The sequence below is a fragment of the Galeopterus variegatus genome, unplaced genomic scaffold (genome assembly GCF_000696425.1).
Source record: "Galeopterus variegatus unplaced genomic scaffold, G_variegatus-3.0.2 Scaffold1999, whole genome shotgun sequence".
In the NCBI taxonomy this organism is placed as follows: domain Eukaryota; kingdom Metazoa; phylum Chordata; class Mammalia; order Dermoptera; family Cynocephalidae; genus Galeopterus; species Galeopterus variegatus.
Window position 1 is genome coordinate 292,484 of NW_007728110.1, and position 12,648 is coordinate 305,131.

The window sequence follows — 12,648 nt, forward strand, 5'->3', positions numbered from 1 at the left end:
GGGGGGGGGGGGGGGGGGGGGGGGGGGGGGGGGGGGAAAGAGGATCCAAACTCAAGCAGTCCAAATCCAGAGACCAAGGGCTTTACCTGATGATTTGCTGTATTCTAAGAACCAGCAGGTTCAGAAACTTCAGCTGAATGAACGAACGGGGTATGGATGTGCTAGGAGAAAACCCTGAATCAGCCCTAGATGAACTCTACTTTTGAGAACACTAAAACAATGAGCTATCTAATCTTAGCTGTGATTACGTTAGCAAGGCCAACGAGGCTATCATAGAGGTACAGACAAGGCCACCCCTATCACCACGGTGCCAGTGTCATCAAGCAGTACCAATTTCCAAAGCTGAGGCAGACCAAGTTCCTGCCCTGGACTCTACTAAGGCCACAGCCGGTCTGAAGTTCAGGGAAGGACCAGACTGGTTTTCCCCAATTTGTCTTTTACCCCAAACCCTTCCTTCCCTTCCACTGCTGCCTCCATCGAACAAACCTCCCACCACAACCATTTCTGCTAACTTCTCTGTTTAGAAGATGGAAAAGAAGGACCTGTGTGAGTTATCAAGTTATCTGGGATGAGGAATTTCCCCAACTCTCAATCTGAAGGATTGACATCTGTTGTTACTGATTCTCTCAGGAAGCCTTCTCTTATAAGTTTATCTCTTTTCTGCCCCCAGATAAAGGGCCTCTGCCTCACTGTTCTTCTAGGGGACATACCACCAACCCTAGAACCACACCTCTCCCTGAGGCCCTGCAAATAAAGATGAAACAATAAGATGACTGGACTAAGTGGCTTTATTAGAGAGAGCCCGGATTACAAAAGATTTAAGAGTTGGCATTGGGTCCCTTCTTCTTGCCAAAAGTGGGCACAACATTGACAAAGCGCCGATTGTACTGCATCCGCCGCTTGGCCCGGCCTGTCTTCTTCTTCTTCTTCTCCTGTTTGGCCACCTGGGAAAAGGAAGGGCTGATGAGACCTTGGCTGACCTCTTCCACACCTGGCATCCCTTCCCTCAGGCTCAGTTCCAGGGAGGGAGAAAGCGGACCAGGCAAAAGTCATCAGTCTTGGCTTAGCTGTGATAGGAAAAAACAAAGTCCAAACACCACCCCTAATATTCTCACTCACCTTAGGAGTCTGACCTCTCACTTTCCCAGCCCGGGCCAGGGAACCATGAACTTTACCTGTGGGAAAGGAGGGAAGCAGCAGATAAAACAGCAAGAAGCCACCACCCGGTAGAATCCCCCCTCCCTCAGCTCAAGCCTTTAAACACAGGCTGGGCCCAACAGGGAATGCGAACAAAGTTGCAAGATTTGACCTGTGACCAAGTTTCACATCAGGATTTTCCAGCTCCTGACTTTAAACAAGAAAGGAAGAACACCTTGGGGGTCTGGCCTGTGACTGAAATATAACTACACTCTGGCTCAGTCTTCCACGGACCTCCCAAGAGTTCATTCTGAGGGAGGGAAACAGGAAGACTCACCCTAGATTGAAGACACTGGAAAGCACCACCTGTACTTCCAGAGAAATGAGGCTAGGCTGCCAGGGCTATGCATCCCACACCCATTAGGAGTTTACACGCAGATCAAAGAGCTCTCCTCCCCCACTCACCTCCAAGCATGCGGCCGGCTACTTCCAGAGTGGTCAGGGCCTCCACGCCACACTGGCCCAGGGTAGCCTCATCCTCCAGGGGTGTGCCTGCCAGGAGCACGACTTGATCTTCCGGGGCGATGCCTTCCAGTGAAGATACATGAGCCTACGGGGAAAAACGAGGTCAAAAGTGTTCCCGCGGGGCCCGAGGGTGAGAAGTACAACAGGGTGTAGAGTCCAGGGACTATCACGCGGCCTTACCTTGATCTGGGCGACCGTCTCCTGGCCCGTCACCTCGAGGGTGTGTAGCTCCTGGGCGCGGACAAACAGCTGCATGTCGGCGACTGAAGGAAGAAGGAAGGCTTGTTAGAGAAGAAATGCTCTGGAAGAAAGGGGGTCAGGAAATAGAGAGTGTCCCAAAGACGATCGCGCCGGGATAGATGTGGTCGCGGTGTCTCACGTGCGTGAGGCCGGGTCTGCCAGGGAGTTCGGGTAGTGACCGCAGCCAGCGCTACAGAGCAGCCCCTGTTCCCCGATTTCCCCCGCGTCCTCTGACCTCGCGGCCAACCTGCTACTAAACCCTCCGACGCAGCCGTGGCCAAAGTCTTACCTGAACCGCGGTCACCGACACCGACACCGACACCGACACCGTGAAGATGGAATCGAGAAAGAGGAAGAAGCGAGGGCGCGCACGTCCTCACCGTCTGCTGCGTGCCACGTCACTGCTGAGCGACCGCGCGGACCCTAGGTGTTTGTACGGCCTGCGCGTCCTAGCCCCGCCTCTTTGACTTCGCGCAGGCGTCCTTTCGTCCTGGGCGGCGCGCGCAGAACGGGGCGGGATCGGGCTGGTTGCGCGCGCAAGAGGCTAGCGGGGGTGGTGGGCAGTCCAACATGGCAGCCATCGTGTTCCGGGCTGCGCTGCGGGGCTGGATAACCGGCGTCCAGCCGGGCTGCGGCCTACGGTGGCTGGTGAGAGCGTTGAGCCTTGGGTTGAAGGCAGAGGGCTGGGGGTGAGGCTCACTAGCATTCATTGTAACCTTGAAAACCACATTCCTACTTGGAACTTGAGTTTTTCCGTCTGTTCGGGGGCACTTGTCTCGATTGAGAGGGAAGGTGACAGAGGCTGGAGCGCGCTCTGGGAGTGTGGAGGTTGGAGTCTGGCTGCAGGCCAGCCCCGGTTAGTCAGGACTGAGAGGAGCTGCACAGCGGCTCTCGCTGCCTCATTTTTCGAAGGGGAAACGCCACAGGGTAGGGGGCCGGCCCTAGATCATGGGTGGCACTTTTGGGAACCCAAAGCTCCGATATGCAGGCCACTTCATCCTGCTTCCCTGCTCTCGTAACCCCGGGCTTATCAAGATTCCGCAGTATCTATTGGGAGAAGTGTCCAAGAAGGATCTTTAGGCTGGAGAGTGGGCGGACAGACTTCAGACTGTGATCTTAAATCGTTTGTAATTATTTTTTAATGCTAGTCATTCTTGGCTGTAAAAAAAGGGGGTAACAAAATACCTAACTTGTCACGTTATGAGAATTAAGTGGAAACAGTGCTCATAAAGCACTTAGTACAGTGCCCCGGGGTGTCTATATGAGGCTAAAACTTTCCAGATCAGGGACGGGATCCCATCTTCTAAGTGTGAGTGGGTAACGATCATGATCGCTTAGAGTGCCTAATCTAGAATTAGAGTGTTTCAACACAATGTTTAGAGCAAGCTTTTATATACCGAAAAATGCCATATTGGTCAGTCTTAAAGTTAATCGGCTTTTCGGAAGCATACGCATACTTCTCGTTTGAGTCCCACAGAAATCCTAAGAGAGGGAGGCTGTTCAGAGTGCCTGAGCTTATTTTCCAGTCCTACCTGAACCCTGCACACTGTAAACTGAAGTCTGGTGCTTTCCTATCTCCAGCCTTTTATTTATGCCATTCTCTGACTACTGTAATGTTTTCCTTCTCTACATACTAAGGTTCTCATTCTGTGTTGGGTGGGCTAATGGAGAGATGGTTTTTTTCTTTGTTTTGCCTCAGAGCCAGACCCAGGGGCCTCCTGATTACCCCAGCTTTGTGGAGTCTGTGGATGAATACCAGTTTGTGGAGCGCCTGTTACCCCCTACCAGCATCCCCAAACCCCCAAAGCATGAACATTATCCCACCCCTAGTGGCTGGCAGCCTCCCAGAGGTGAGCTAGATAACGGTGATAGTTTGAAGGCTGCGGGGAAGCATCCCCCTTCCCAGTGATTGGCCTGCCCCAGCTGAGGCTCTGGACTCCCCAGTGGAGATCCCTCAGGGTCAGCATCTGTCTCATGCCCAAGGAAGAGCCTGGGAGTGGAGCCCTTTGTTTCACTGGTACCCATCCATTCATACTATTGGGATGCAGTCTTCCCATATGGGCAAAAATGAAGCAGAGTGAGAAGACCTCCCTTCCCCCACAGCAGAGCATAGCTGAGAACACAGATTGTGAGTCAGGTAGTTCTGGGTTTGAATTTGGCTCTGCTATTCACTATCGGTGTGGCCTTAAGTTAGAGGGACCCAGAGATCCAGGGAAGCATGGCCCTGATGTCATTTCTTTGTGAGCACCTACTTGGTACCAGGGTGAGCACTTCGGTTGTGACTCTAAAATGAAGGAAAGAGGAGATCCTTTGACCTGAAGTCTGCAGGTGGCTTGGTCCATTTGGATGCACTGACCCTCTGCAAACTCTGAGGGGAAGGGCCTTGGATGAGGTGGGACAAGGCCTAGGGAGAGTTGGCTTATCACTATCTCTCCCTGTCACAGACCCCCCACCCAATCTGCCTTACTTTGTGCGGCGCTCTCGGTTGCACAACATCCCTGTCTACAAGGACATCACACATGGCAACCGTGAGATGACTGTGATCCGGAAGGTGGAGGGGGACATCTGGGTAAGTGGATGGGTGGGTAGGGATCTGGTTATGACCCATTTAGGGTCAAAGGGACAGGAGTCCTCTAAAGGGGAGGAACTCTTGGCCAGACCTGATTTGTCATCTCCCCCTCCAGGCCCTGCAGAAGGATGTGGAAGATTTTCTGAGCCCACTGCTAGGGAAGACACCCATCACCCAGGTCAATGAGGTGACAGGTACCCTGCGGATCAAGGGCTACTTTGACCAGCAGCTCAAAGCCTGGCTCCTGGAGAAGGGCTTCTGAGGCCCAGCTGAACAGCCTGCATGACAGCATTCCCCACAGACTGGAGCCCGGGAGACCTGAGGAGGAGGATGTTGCAGCCTCTGGGGCAGCCAATAGAGACCAGGGCTAGGGGCTTGGGCAAGGCAGAGTGTGAGGGCTAAAGAGCTTCCAGGTCAGGCGTCGCTTGCATAAAAGGGGAAACGGGACCCTCTGCACTGGGAGAGGGCTGTCTATAATTGGAGACCCTCTGGGAACAGCCAAGCTAGTGGGGATCATTGACCACCCACCCACCCCCATTTGGCCTATTCCTGCTTTCCTTTCATTAGAACTCCTGGGGCTCCGCTACTCTAATTCTAGGGGTTGTCATCTGGTGGTAGAAGCAGTAGCCCAACCCAGTATAGGAGGGCAGCACAGGGCACCCCTAGGCTCTTTCTATCTGATGGAGAAATATGAGGTCCAGTCCGGGTCCCTGTTTCATTCCAGACCAAACTTGGGCGTGATTGGGTTTCCAGCTCCAGGGAGTTAAGTGTGGCCTGACCACAAGAGGGTGCCTGGGAGCTCCTAGCAGCCCAGCGTAGGGCCTTCTCCCCAGCCTGCTGACCTGGAATCGAGGCTGGACAGGAGTTTGCAGACAGGAAGATGCTGGCCTTTTGCTCCTGCCATCTAACGCCACCCCCAGCCACTAGCCTTCACTCTTGCCCCGTTCTTGGAGTCACAGGAGCAAAAGTCCTGAGTTCCCACATGCACTCCAGCATCAGACTGGCTAAGACAGCATTCAGATACTGGCTCCCCTACTTCGTCTCTGACCTAAGGCACTACTGAACCTCTCTGGGGCTCAGTTTCTCCGTATGTAAAATGGGTGTATCTTTCCAGTTGTTTAATAGTGTCCCCAAGGACAGTGCTGGCTTACATGTAAACCCTCACTCTTGGAGATTCCAGACCTGTCTCAACTCTACAGCCTCATCAAGGAAAAAGAGCCCAACACACTGGTCCTATGACACAAGCCCCACCAATTGTTAATGCAAGTTTTTATTTGGCCGTATATACAATTTAAGCTATTAAAATTTGTACAATATTTACAAATTAAATAATCATCTGAAACGGTCTCCAGCAACTCTTGTAACACAAAACTGAGGGAAAAAAGACAGGAGCAGGCAGGCTTCGGCTCCTGTGGTCCCTACCTGGCCCACAGCCTTTGCTAAACTGGAAAGACCAGGAGCCTGACACTCCTGCTCCTCTCTCCAGGGGTTAAGCATTCAAATTAAAAAGACAAAATTTAAGCCAAAAGACACTAGTGTCTTTTAAATTCTTCTAAACTCAAGAAGAGTTCTGTAAGTTAAGAAGTAGCCTTCCTTGGATTGTGGAGTTTGCAGTGGCTAAGGAACAGGCACACTGACCCTCAGCCTGGAGTGCGGCTGGGCAGTGGCTGCTGGGTGAGATGGGATCAGTCTCACCTGAGAAGCCGCAGGGAGAAAGGGGCCTGGGGGGAGGGGCGGGGCAGGGTCCCTCAGTGCTGCCCGCCTGCCCCCCCCACCCCAGGCACTCCTTTCCCTGAGTTGTGTGGTTGCCAGTAAGACATGGAAATGCCATAGGGCATAGGGGGCACAGCCACCACCACAAGGGGCTTCTGGGGAAATTAGGGTAAGAAAAGGAAATCGGTACCAGTCTTGGCGGGTAGGCCAAGGAGCAAGTTCCTGGCCTGCCTCCAGCCCTCTGGAGTCCACACTTGGGAACGGGAACTAATACTGTTCGGCACTGCAGTGACTCTGCTCACACAAGTAGGGCTTGGAGGGGCTGTCCCTTCTCCCAGGGAGGGTTGGGGGAGGAAGAGGGCTTCTCAGAGGCTGAACCTTCTGCCTTCCTGGCCCCAGCAAACACAGGGCTGAAGAGTTGGAGAGAAAGGCTGGAACTGACCTAAGATCCCCACAGCTGCCCTGGACTCAGGGCTGCAGTCAGCTGGGAACTTGGGCCTTCTTCCATTTGGCCTAGGGGATGCCATCACCTCTTTCTCAGAGCTGGGGGGTACTACTCCCTGTGCAGACAGAGAACTGGCACTTGGTGGCAGGACATGCTCCAGCGAGGGCTGCTCAACAGAGCGGGGGCAGAGGCCAGGACTGGGGCAGTGTCAGTGGGCAACTGGAGACTCCAACTTTTGCAGGCGGCGGCGGCGGAGCTCAGCAGCATCAGGCTCTCCATCCTCGGGCAGCTCCTCAGTGCCCACTGACTCAGGAGCTGGGGACAGAGGTCAGAAGTGGAACCCAGAGGAGACCCCTGCTCCACCCCCTGTAGACTGATCACACCTACCTGGAGGCTTTTCCCTTTCAGGGGCTGGTGGGGAGGCCTCTGGGGAAGGGGTGGTGGCCTCGGAGCTGGGGATGCTGGTGGAGGAGGCAGCAGCGACAATTGTAGAGGCAGTCTCCTCAGTGGGGTTGACTGCAGTGGCAGGTCGGGGGGGCCTAAGAGAAGGGACAAGAGGCAGGCCTGGCCTTGGCATCCTGGGTTGGGCAGATTCTCCTGCGCTTGGTGAGCCTTGCAGGACAGAGTCTAAATGTGCCCGTGTGGTCCTAGTGACCAGCAGACAGTGAACACCTGTTATATGAACTCTTAGATGGGGCTACTCAACTCAAGGGCCAAATGGTTCTATCCCATAGATTGTAAACTGCTCGCAAACAGGGACTGCTGTCCTGTTCACTGTTACCTGGCAGCCTCCACCCTGCGTGTCAGGCACCTTATAGGATACCCACTGAATAAATCACAGAGAACCCAAGACTGTGCTGTTGTTGCTGGGAGCCAGGTACTTTGTACCTGTCACCTACGAATAGGAACTAGAACCCTTCTATTCAAATAAAATAATGGAGATCACAAAGCAAGTGAGGGGTGAGACCAGAACTTGAACTTGGGCCAGGATGGGTCCAACTGACTATTTGCTCCCTCAGTTCAGGGTCAGTGATTCCCAGTCACAGTATCACCACGTCAGGAGGGTGTTATGAATTAAAGCATTGAGAATTATGAATAATTTGAGGAATAAGATTCAAAGTCAGCTCTCTAATAAACATCACTCCTACTCAGATCAAGACATGCTTTCTGGAGTAGGAGGATAAAAATGGCACCAGAAGTCACCAAGAACTCCCTGAGACCCTGGATGGGCCGCAGATAGGTGGCCTGAATTGGCAGGTGCCACAGGGTAGCAGGGGGGACAAAGGCCAGGAACCACTGTTAGAGACCTCCTCTTGGCAGCTGCTCCTCCAGCCCATCCCTCCTCCCCATGCAGACGCACCCCAGGGAGGCCAGCACAGTGAGGTACTGGTTGATCTGCAGCATGGCAGCGTCCAGCAGCGTGTGGATGTTGCGCAGGCTCTGCAGCCGGGCCTCTAGGTGCTGCCGCTCGTGGCCCTCCAGAGCCCGCAGCTCCTCTGGGGTCAGCCCGGCGAAGCCCGCAGGGGGCACAGGCATTGGAGGGAAAGCTGGAGAGAGGGAGAGGCTCAGTCGGAGCTGCCTGGACCTGACACCACCCCAGCCCCCCAGAACAACCCAGAAAGTGGCCCAACTTACCAAAGGGTGGAGGCAGGGGCATGCTCATCCAAGGAGGAGGGAAGGGGAATCCTGGGGCAGGACCAGCCTCTGGGGCAGGGGCAGAGCCAGGTGCTGGGGAAGAGGCAGCAGCAGCACTGGTGCCAGCAGCTGTGGTTGTGGCTGCTCCACTGGGCCGAGAAAGGGCTGCTGAAGAACAAGAAGTCAGTGAGTGTCCCTGCACTTCTGGTTCCATCCCTGCTACCCGCTAGCTGTCATAGTATCCAAAAGGCTCACCTGCGCCGGTGGAAGGAGGGGCCACAGCCTCTCCTGAGCTGGGAGGAGGTGGGACAGGTGGAAAGGGGCCCATGGGGGGCCACAGTGGGAACATGCCTGGAGGAAAAGGAGGCAGGAGGCCCTGGGGGACTGCAGAGAGGACAGGGTGGTAAGAAAATGGCCAGGCTGAGATCGACCCAACTCCCAGGCAGGGGGTTTGGCTATCAGGGGCTCTGTCCTCTGTTCCCCCAGGCCCCCAAGCTCAGCACTAGTTACAGTGATTGCAATCATCTATTTCTCATCTTCCCCACCCCCACACCCCCACTCAGATTGTGAGATTCTGGAGGGCAGGTGCTCAGTAAGGGTTTGTCGGGTTATTCGAGGCACATGTCCCATACCCAGTCCAGGGCAAGTGTGTTGGATGGCCAAAGCAGGGGACACTCACAGTTGGGGGGCTGGGGCAGGAGTGGTGGAGGATGGGGGGCAGGAGGTGGCCCCTGATCAGCAGGCTCAGGGGGCGGTGGTGACTGGACTGGCAGAGATGCCCGCAGGACATCCATACGGCAGGTAGGGCAGGTCTGCTGCCGTTGGAACCAGGAACGCAGGCAGCTGGAGGTCAAGACCAGATATCGGTCAGCCCAGGGGCCTGCCTCCTGGGGCTTGTGCCCTGGTGTGCTGGCTCCCCAGGGCCCCTACCACCTTGTATGGAAAATGTGGTTGCAGGGCAGTCTCTTGGCACCAGTCACCATCTCCTCGCGGCAGATGATGCAGACATTGTCCATTGCTTGGAGTTCCTCTGGGGTGGCATCTGGATACCTGGTTAGGATGGCAGGGGACATATCAGGACCAGAGCTGGAAGCAGGGGGACCCAGGGCAGAGCTTGGGAGAACAGCCAGGACAAGCCTACTTACAGTGTGTTCATATTGCGGATGGCTCGGCGAGACATGATGGCATCTGTCACAGCTTTCTTGAACTGTCTGAAAGGACAGTCAGTGAAAGGAGGTGTAGGGAGAGGAGGGATGAGGCCAGGAGGGTGGAGGGACAGGGCTAGGCTCACCTCATGGCCAGGTACATAGGCCGGATGGCAAAAAGTGGGAAGGTGTGCACTTTGATCATGATGGTCATGAAAGCCATGTACAGCAGAACCTTGATGAAGCCTGGGGCAGGGCAGGGGGGTAGAGAGCAGCAGGTCAAAGGGTCTGGAAGGCAGAGTGGGGACACTAGTCCCAGTCAGGAGAGGCCCAGGCTCCCCTCACCTGTAAACAGCTCTGTGTAGAGCATGTACACAGCCTTGTTGTCCCAGGGGTTCTCGCTCTGGAGGTCCACCGAGTGCAGCACATACTTGATGAAGATGGTGAGCACCATAGTCATCAGGATGGCGTACTGAAGGGAGAGGGGGATGAGGGCAACGTGAACACACAACTCACTCTTGCTCCGCTACACCCAGGTCTGTGCAGAGGGTGCAGTGTGCGATGGTACAAGCACAGGCCATAGACACAGCCGGGGTCCTCCTAGCTACTTCACTTACTTATCTGTGACGTTAGGCAACTCACTGAACCTCAGTTTGCTTGTCTGTAAAATAATAGAATGAACTGTTCCTTTATTACAATGTTGTCTGGCTAATTAAGAGATACAGGTCAGAAACACAGGGCCAGCCAGGCAGTAAGCACTCAACAAACATGAGTTGTCACTGAACACACTCTCCCTCTGCCAGGGACACGCCTTCCCAGTTGTCCGTCGAGATAATTCCCTCTTTCCATCAACAGCCAGCTCTGGCATCAGTCACCAGGAAGCCTTCCATGAGCCCCAGGTTGAGCCTCCTCCTCCACACTAGCCTCTCTTTGCGCTCTTCCCCAGTCACCGAGGAGCATGTGGAGGGCAGGGGCTGTGTCTCACTGATCATTGTTCCTTGGTGGCCAGCACAGGGTTGGCCAAATAGCAGGTGCTCAGTAAGGGTTTGTCGGGTTATTCGAGGCACATGCAGTGCCACCTCAGGCTTGTCTCCCCAACCTCCCAAGCCAGTTTTACCTCAAAGCCAAACACCAGCTGCACCGAGGCCCCACGGGTCAGGATGCTGTGATAGGCGTGGCTGACGAAGAGGAAGTCCAGGATACCCAGGAGGAACATAAGGGCTGTGGGGACCCCCCAAATGGGGGGTGGGTGGGGTCAGCCCAGGGCCTGACAGCCACTTCCTGCTCTAGGACAGCTCCACCCTCAAGCCCACCGTGGCCCCAGCCATCCAGTCACAAGGGCACACACCACTGAACTTGGCCCTCTGGGAACTCCAATTTTGTCGGGGTTGGGGTGGGGGTGGGGGACACTGGGTTGGCTCAAGCTCCAGGTGAGGAGGCACAGAGCTAAGGGCCCAGACAGTTGAGAAGCCCTGGAGTGGAACAGGACAGAGAGGATGCAAATTAACTTCCTAAATTATCTTTCCTGTACAGCTGTGGGCCAAGGGGGCAGTCTGTGCTCTGGGGGACAGGCCCATGGTTAGTGACTTTTCATGTTCCAGTCCTCCACAGTGCCTGTCCTCCCCCCAGCTCCCTACCCTCACCTCCCGAGTCTCACTCACAGACAATGCGGCAGTGAAAGAGCCAGGAGATATTGGGGCTGCGTTCCATCTGAGGCAGAGCAGAGAGGGGCCTGTGAGGAGCTGGGGCTCATCCCACATCCCAACCCAGCCCTCACTGCTCCACCAGCTTGCCCACCGGCCACTCCCTGGTTCTACCTACTCCAGAAAACCCCCAGCCCGACTCACAAAGTCCACACGGTCCTCAGCCAGCCAGTGGAAACATTTGAGGAAGAGAAGGAGAGTGAAGAGTGCAACAAAGCGGGGGCTGAAGTCATCCCGAAAAACGGTGAAGGCCAGACAAGTCTCAGTGACGGCATACCAGGAACGCTCCAGAAGGTGCTGGGGGTTGTGCAGGAAATGATGTGGAACCCTAACCTTCTGCTTGCCCAGCACCCTGCCCTTCACTTTTGGGGCTGCCAACATCTTACCTCCATCTCTGCTGCCCTCAGCTGTCCAAAGAACACCTTACCCATCACCTTGCCCAAGAGGAAGACAAGGACGAAGGCCTGGATGTACAGGACCTAGGAGTGGAGAAAGGCTGTGGTTTGAAGTCACTTTCTACTTTCCTCTGCCTGGGGCTCATCCTTCAGGAGCCTCCCTGCGTCCTCATCACAGTTCACTCAAAGGCGGCTGGTGGCCACTTCTCTTCTTCCCTACTTATCTGACCTCTAGCCCCGCCCCTGCCCCAGGCAGACTCCTCCTTCCCTCCCAGGAAGTTCCTCCCTCCCCAGCCCTGAACTCACTGCCATGCTGGGGCTGGACTTGGTCAAGTACACCACTGTGGGGTAGAACTGGTGTTTGAGGTAGTAGGCGTGAGCCACCACGGCCCCGGTCAGCGCCAGGCTGGCCGCCATCATCACTGCGGTGCGGAACATTGCCCTGGCCCGGAGACCTGCATGGGGGAAGAAAAGAAAATAACTTATGTGATGCTTATGCTGTGCAAACCCAGCACAGTGCCTGGCACAGTATCAAAAAACAGGAGGGAAAAAGGCCTCATTCCACTCCCTCAGTCATCAGATCAAGAACAGCATATGCTTCCCCATAAGAAAGTGACACTCAAAGGGGTTAAAAGATCACACTGACGCAAGGCCTGGAACCTGGGTCAGTCTTGTTTCAAATCTAGGGCTCTTTCCACGCTGCCTGCCAAACCGCCTCCTCTAGAGAGGCAGTGAGGAAAAGCAGCAGTGGTGGAGGAGGGGACCTGCCACCGCTGACCCTCGAGTGGAGGTGATGGGCTGGGAGGCAAAAGCAGACATCTGCCCCCGAGGCGGGAACGCGCGGCCCGGACTGGGGGGAGATGCCAAGGCGCGGGGGGCGCAGCCCTGGTAGGCGACAGCGCCGGTGACAACTGTGCCAGGGTGTGCAGCTCGGACGCGCGCCCCCCGGGAGCGGGCGGGGTACGTCGACCTGGAACCCTGGCGCCCCTCAACCCCTCGGGGCAGTGTCAACTAGGGGCACCGGAGAAACGGCCGACCAGCAGGGTGCACTGGCGGGACTGCCAGGGCCCCGGGTCGCCCTCGCGGCCGCGAACCTGTGAGCGCCAGGAGTCGCGAGCGTCGCAGGCAGGGCCCAGCTTCG

The 12,648-nt window shown here is 55.6% G+C and overlaps 3 protein-coding genes across 7 annotated transcripts in view; 1 reads left to right on the plus strand and 2 right to left on the minus strand.

The window, feature by feature from the left end:
* Positions 1 to 770: 770 nt before the first annotated feature.
* On the minus strand, positions 771 to 2,299 carry FAU (Finkel-Biskis-Reilly murine sarcoma virus (FBR-MuSV) ubiquitously expressed). The gene is made up of 5 exons (XM_008579989.1): positions 2,192 to 2,299; positions 1,843 to 1,925; positions 1,603 to 1,747; positions 1,120 to 1,175; positions 771 to 944 (listed from the first exon to the last, which is right to left on the minus strand). The coding sequence occupies exons 2-5, from the start codon at positions 1,915 to 1,917 to the stop codon at positions 819 to 821; spliced, it is 402 nt and encodes a 133-aa protein (XP_008578211.1). The 5' UTR covers positions 1,918 to 1,925; positions 2,192 to 2,299; the 3' UTR covers positions 771 to 818.
* Positions 2,300 to 2,469: 170 nt separating this feature from the next.
* On the plus strand, positions 2,470 to 5,813 carry MRPL49 (mitochondrial ribosomal protein L49). The gene is made up of 4 exons (XM_008579995.1): positions 2,470 to 2,550; positions 3,602 to 3,752; positions 4,347 to 4,471; positions 4,587 to 5,813. Exons 1-4 carry the CDS (start codon positions 2,473 to 2,475, stop codon positions 4,731 to 4,733), a joined length of 501 nt encoding a protein of 166 aa, XP_008578217.1. The 5' UTR covers positions 2,470 to 2,472; the 3' UTR covers positions 4,734 to 5,813.
* SYVN1 (synovial apoptosis inhibitor 1, synoviolin) overlaps positions 5,724 to 12,648 on the minus strand; it is a 7,557-nt gene continuing 632 nt past the window's right edge. The window contains exons 1-16 of one of the 5 annotated variants that reach the window (XM_008579991.1): positions 12,602 to 12,640; positions 11,814 to 11,962; positions 11,499 to 11,591; positions 11,257 to 11,409; positions 11,071 to 11,119; positions 10,527 to 10,630; positions 9,755 to 9,881; positions 9,556 to 9,655; positions 9,410 to 9,475; positions 9,198 to 9,314; positions 8,944 to 9,107; positions 8,520 to 8,648; positions 8,265 to 8,432; positions 7,990 to 8,176; positions 7,017 to 7,168; positions 5,724 to 6,944 (exon numbers count right to left, since the gene is read on the minus strand). In XM_008579991.1, coding sequence (XP_008578213.1) covers positions 6,838 to 6,944; positions 7,017 to 7,168; positions 7,990 to 8,176; positions 8,265 to 8,432; positions 8,520 to 8,648; positions 8,944 to 9,107; positions 9,198 to 9,314; positions 9,410 to 9,475; positions 9,556 to 9,655; positions 9,755 to 9,881; positions 10,527 to 10,630; positions 11,071 to 11,119; positions 11,257 to 11,409; positions 11,499 to 11,591; positions 11,814 to 11,945 — 1,848 coding nt within the window. In that variant the 5' untranslated portion in view covers positions 11,946 to 11,962; positions 12,602 to 12,640 and the 3' untranslated portion in view covers positions 5,724 to 6,837. Of the gene's footprint in view, positions 6,945 to 7,016; positions 7,169 to 7,989; positions 8,177 to 8,264; positions 8,433 to 8,519; positions 8,649 to 8,943; positions 9,108 to 9,197; positions 9,315 to 9,409; positions 9,476 to 9,555; positions 9,656 to 9,754; positions 9,882 to 10,526; positions 10,631 to 11,070; positions 11,120 to 11,256; positions 11,410 to 11,498; positions 11,592 to 11,813; positions 11,963 to 12,601; positions 12,641 to 12,648 lie in introns of those variants that run through there. The other 4 variants (XM_008579992.1, XM_008579990.1, XM_008579994.1 and 1 more) reach the window with 4 other exon arrangements.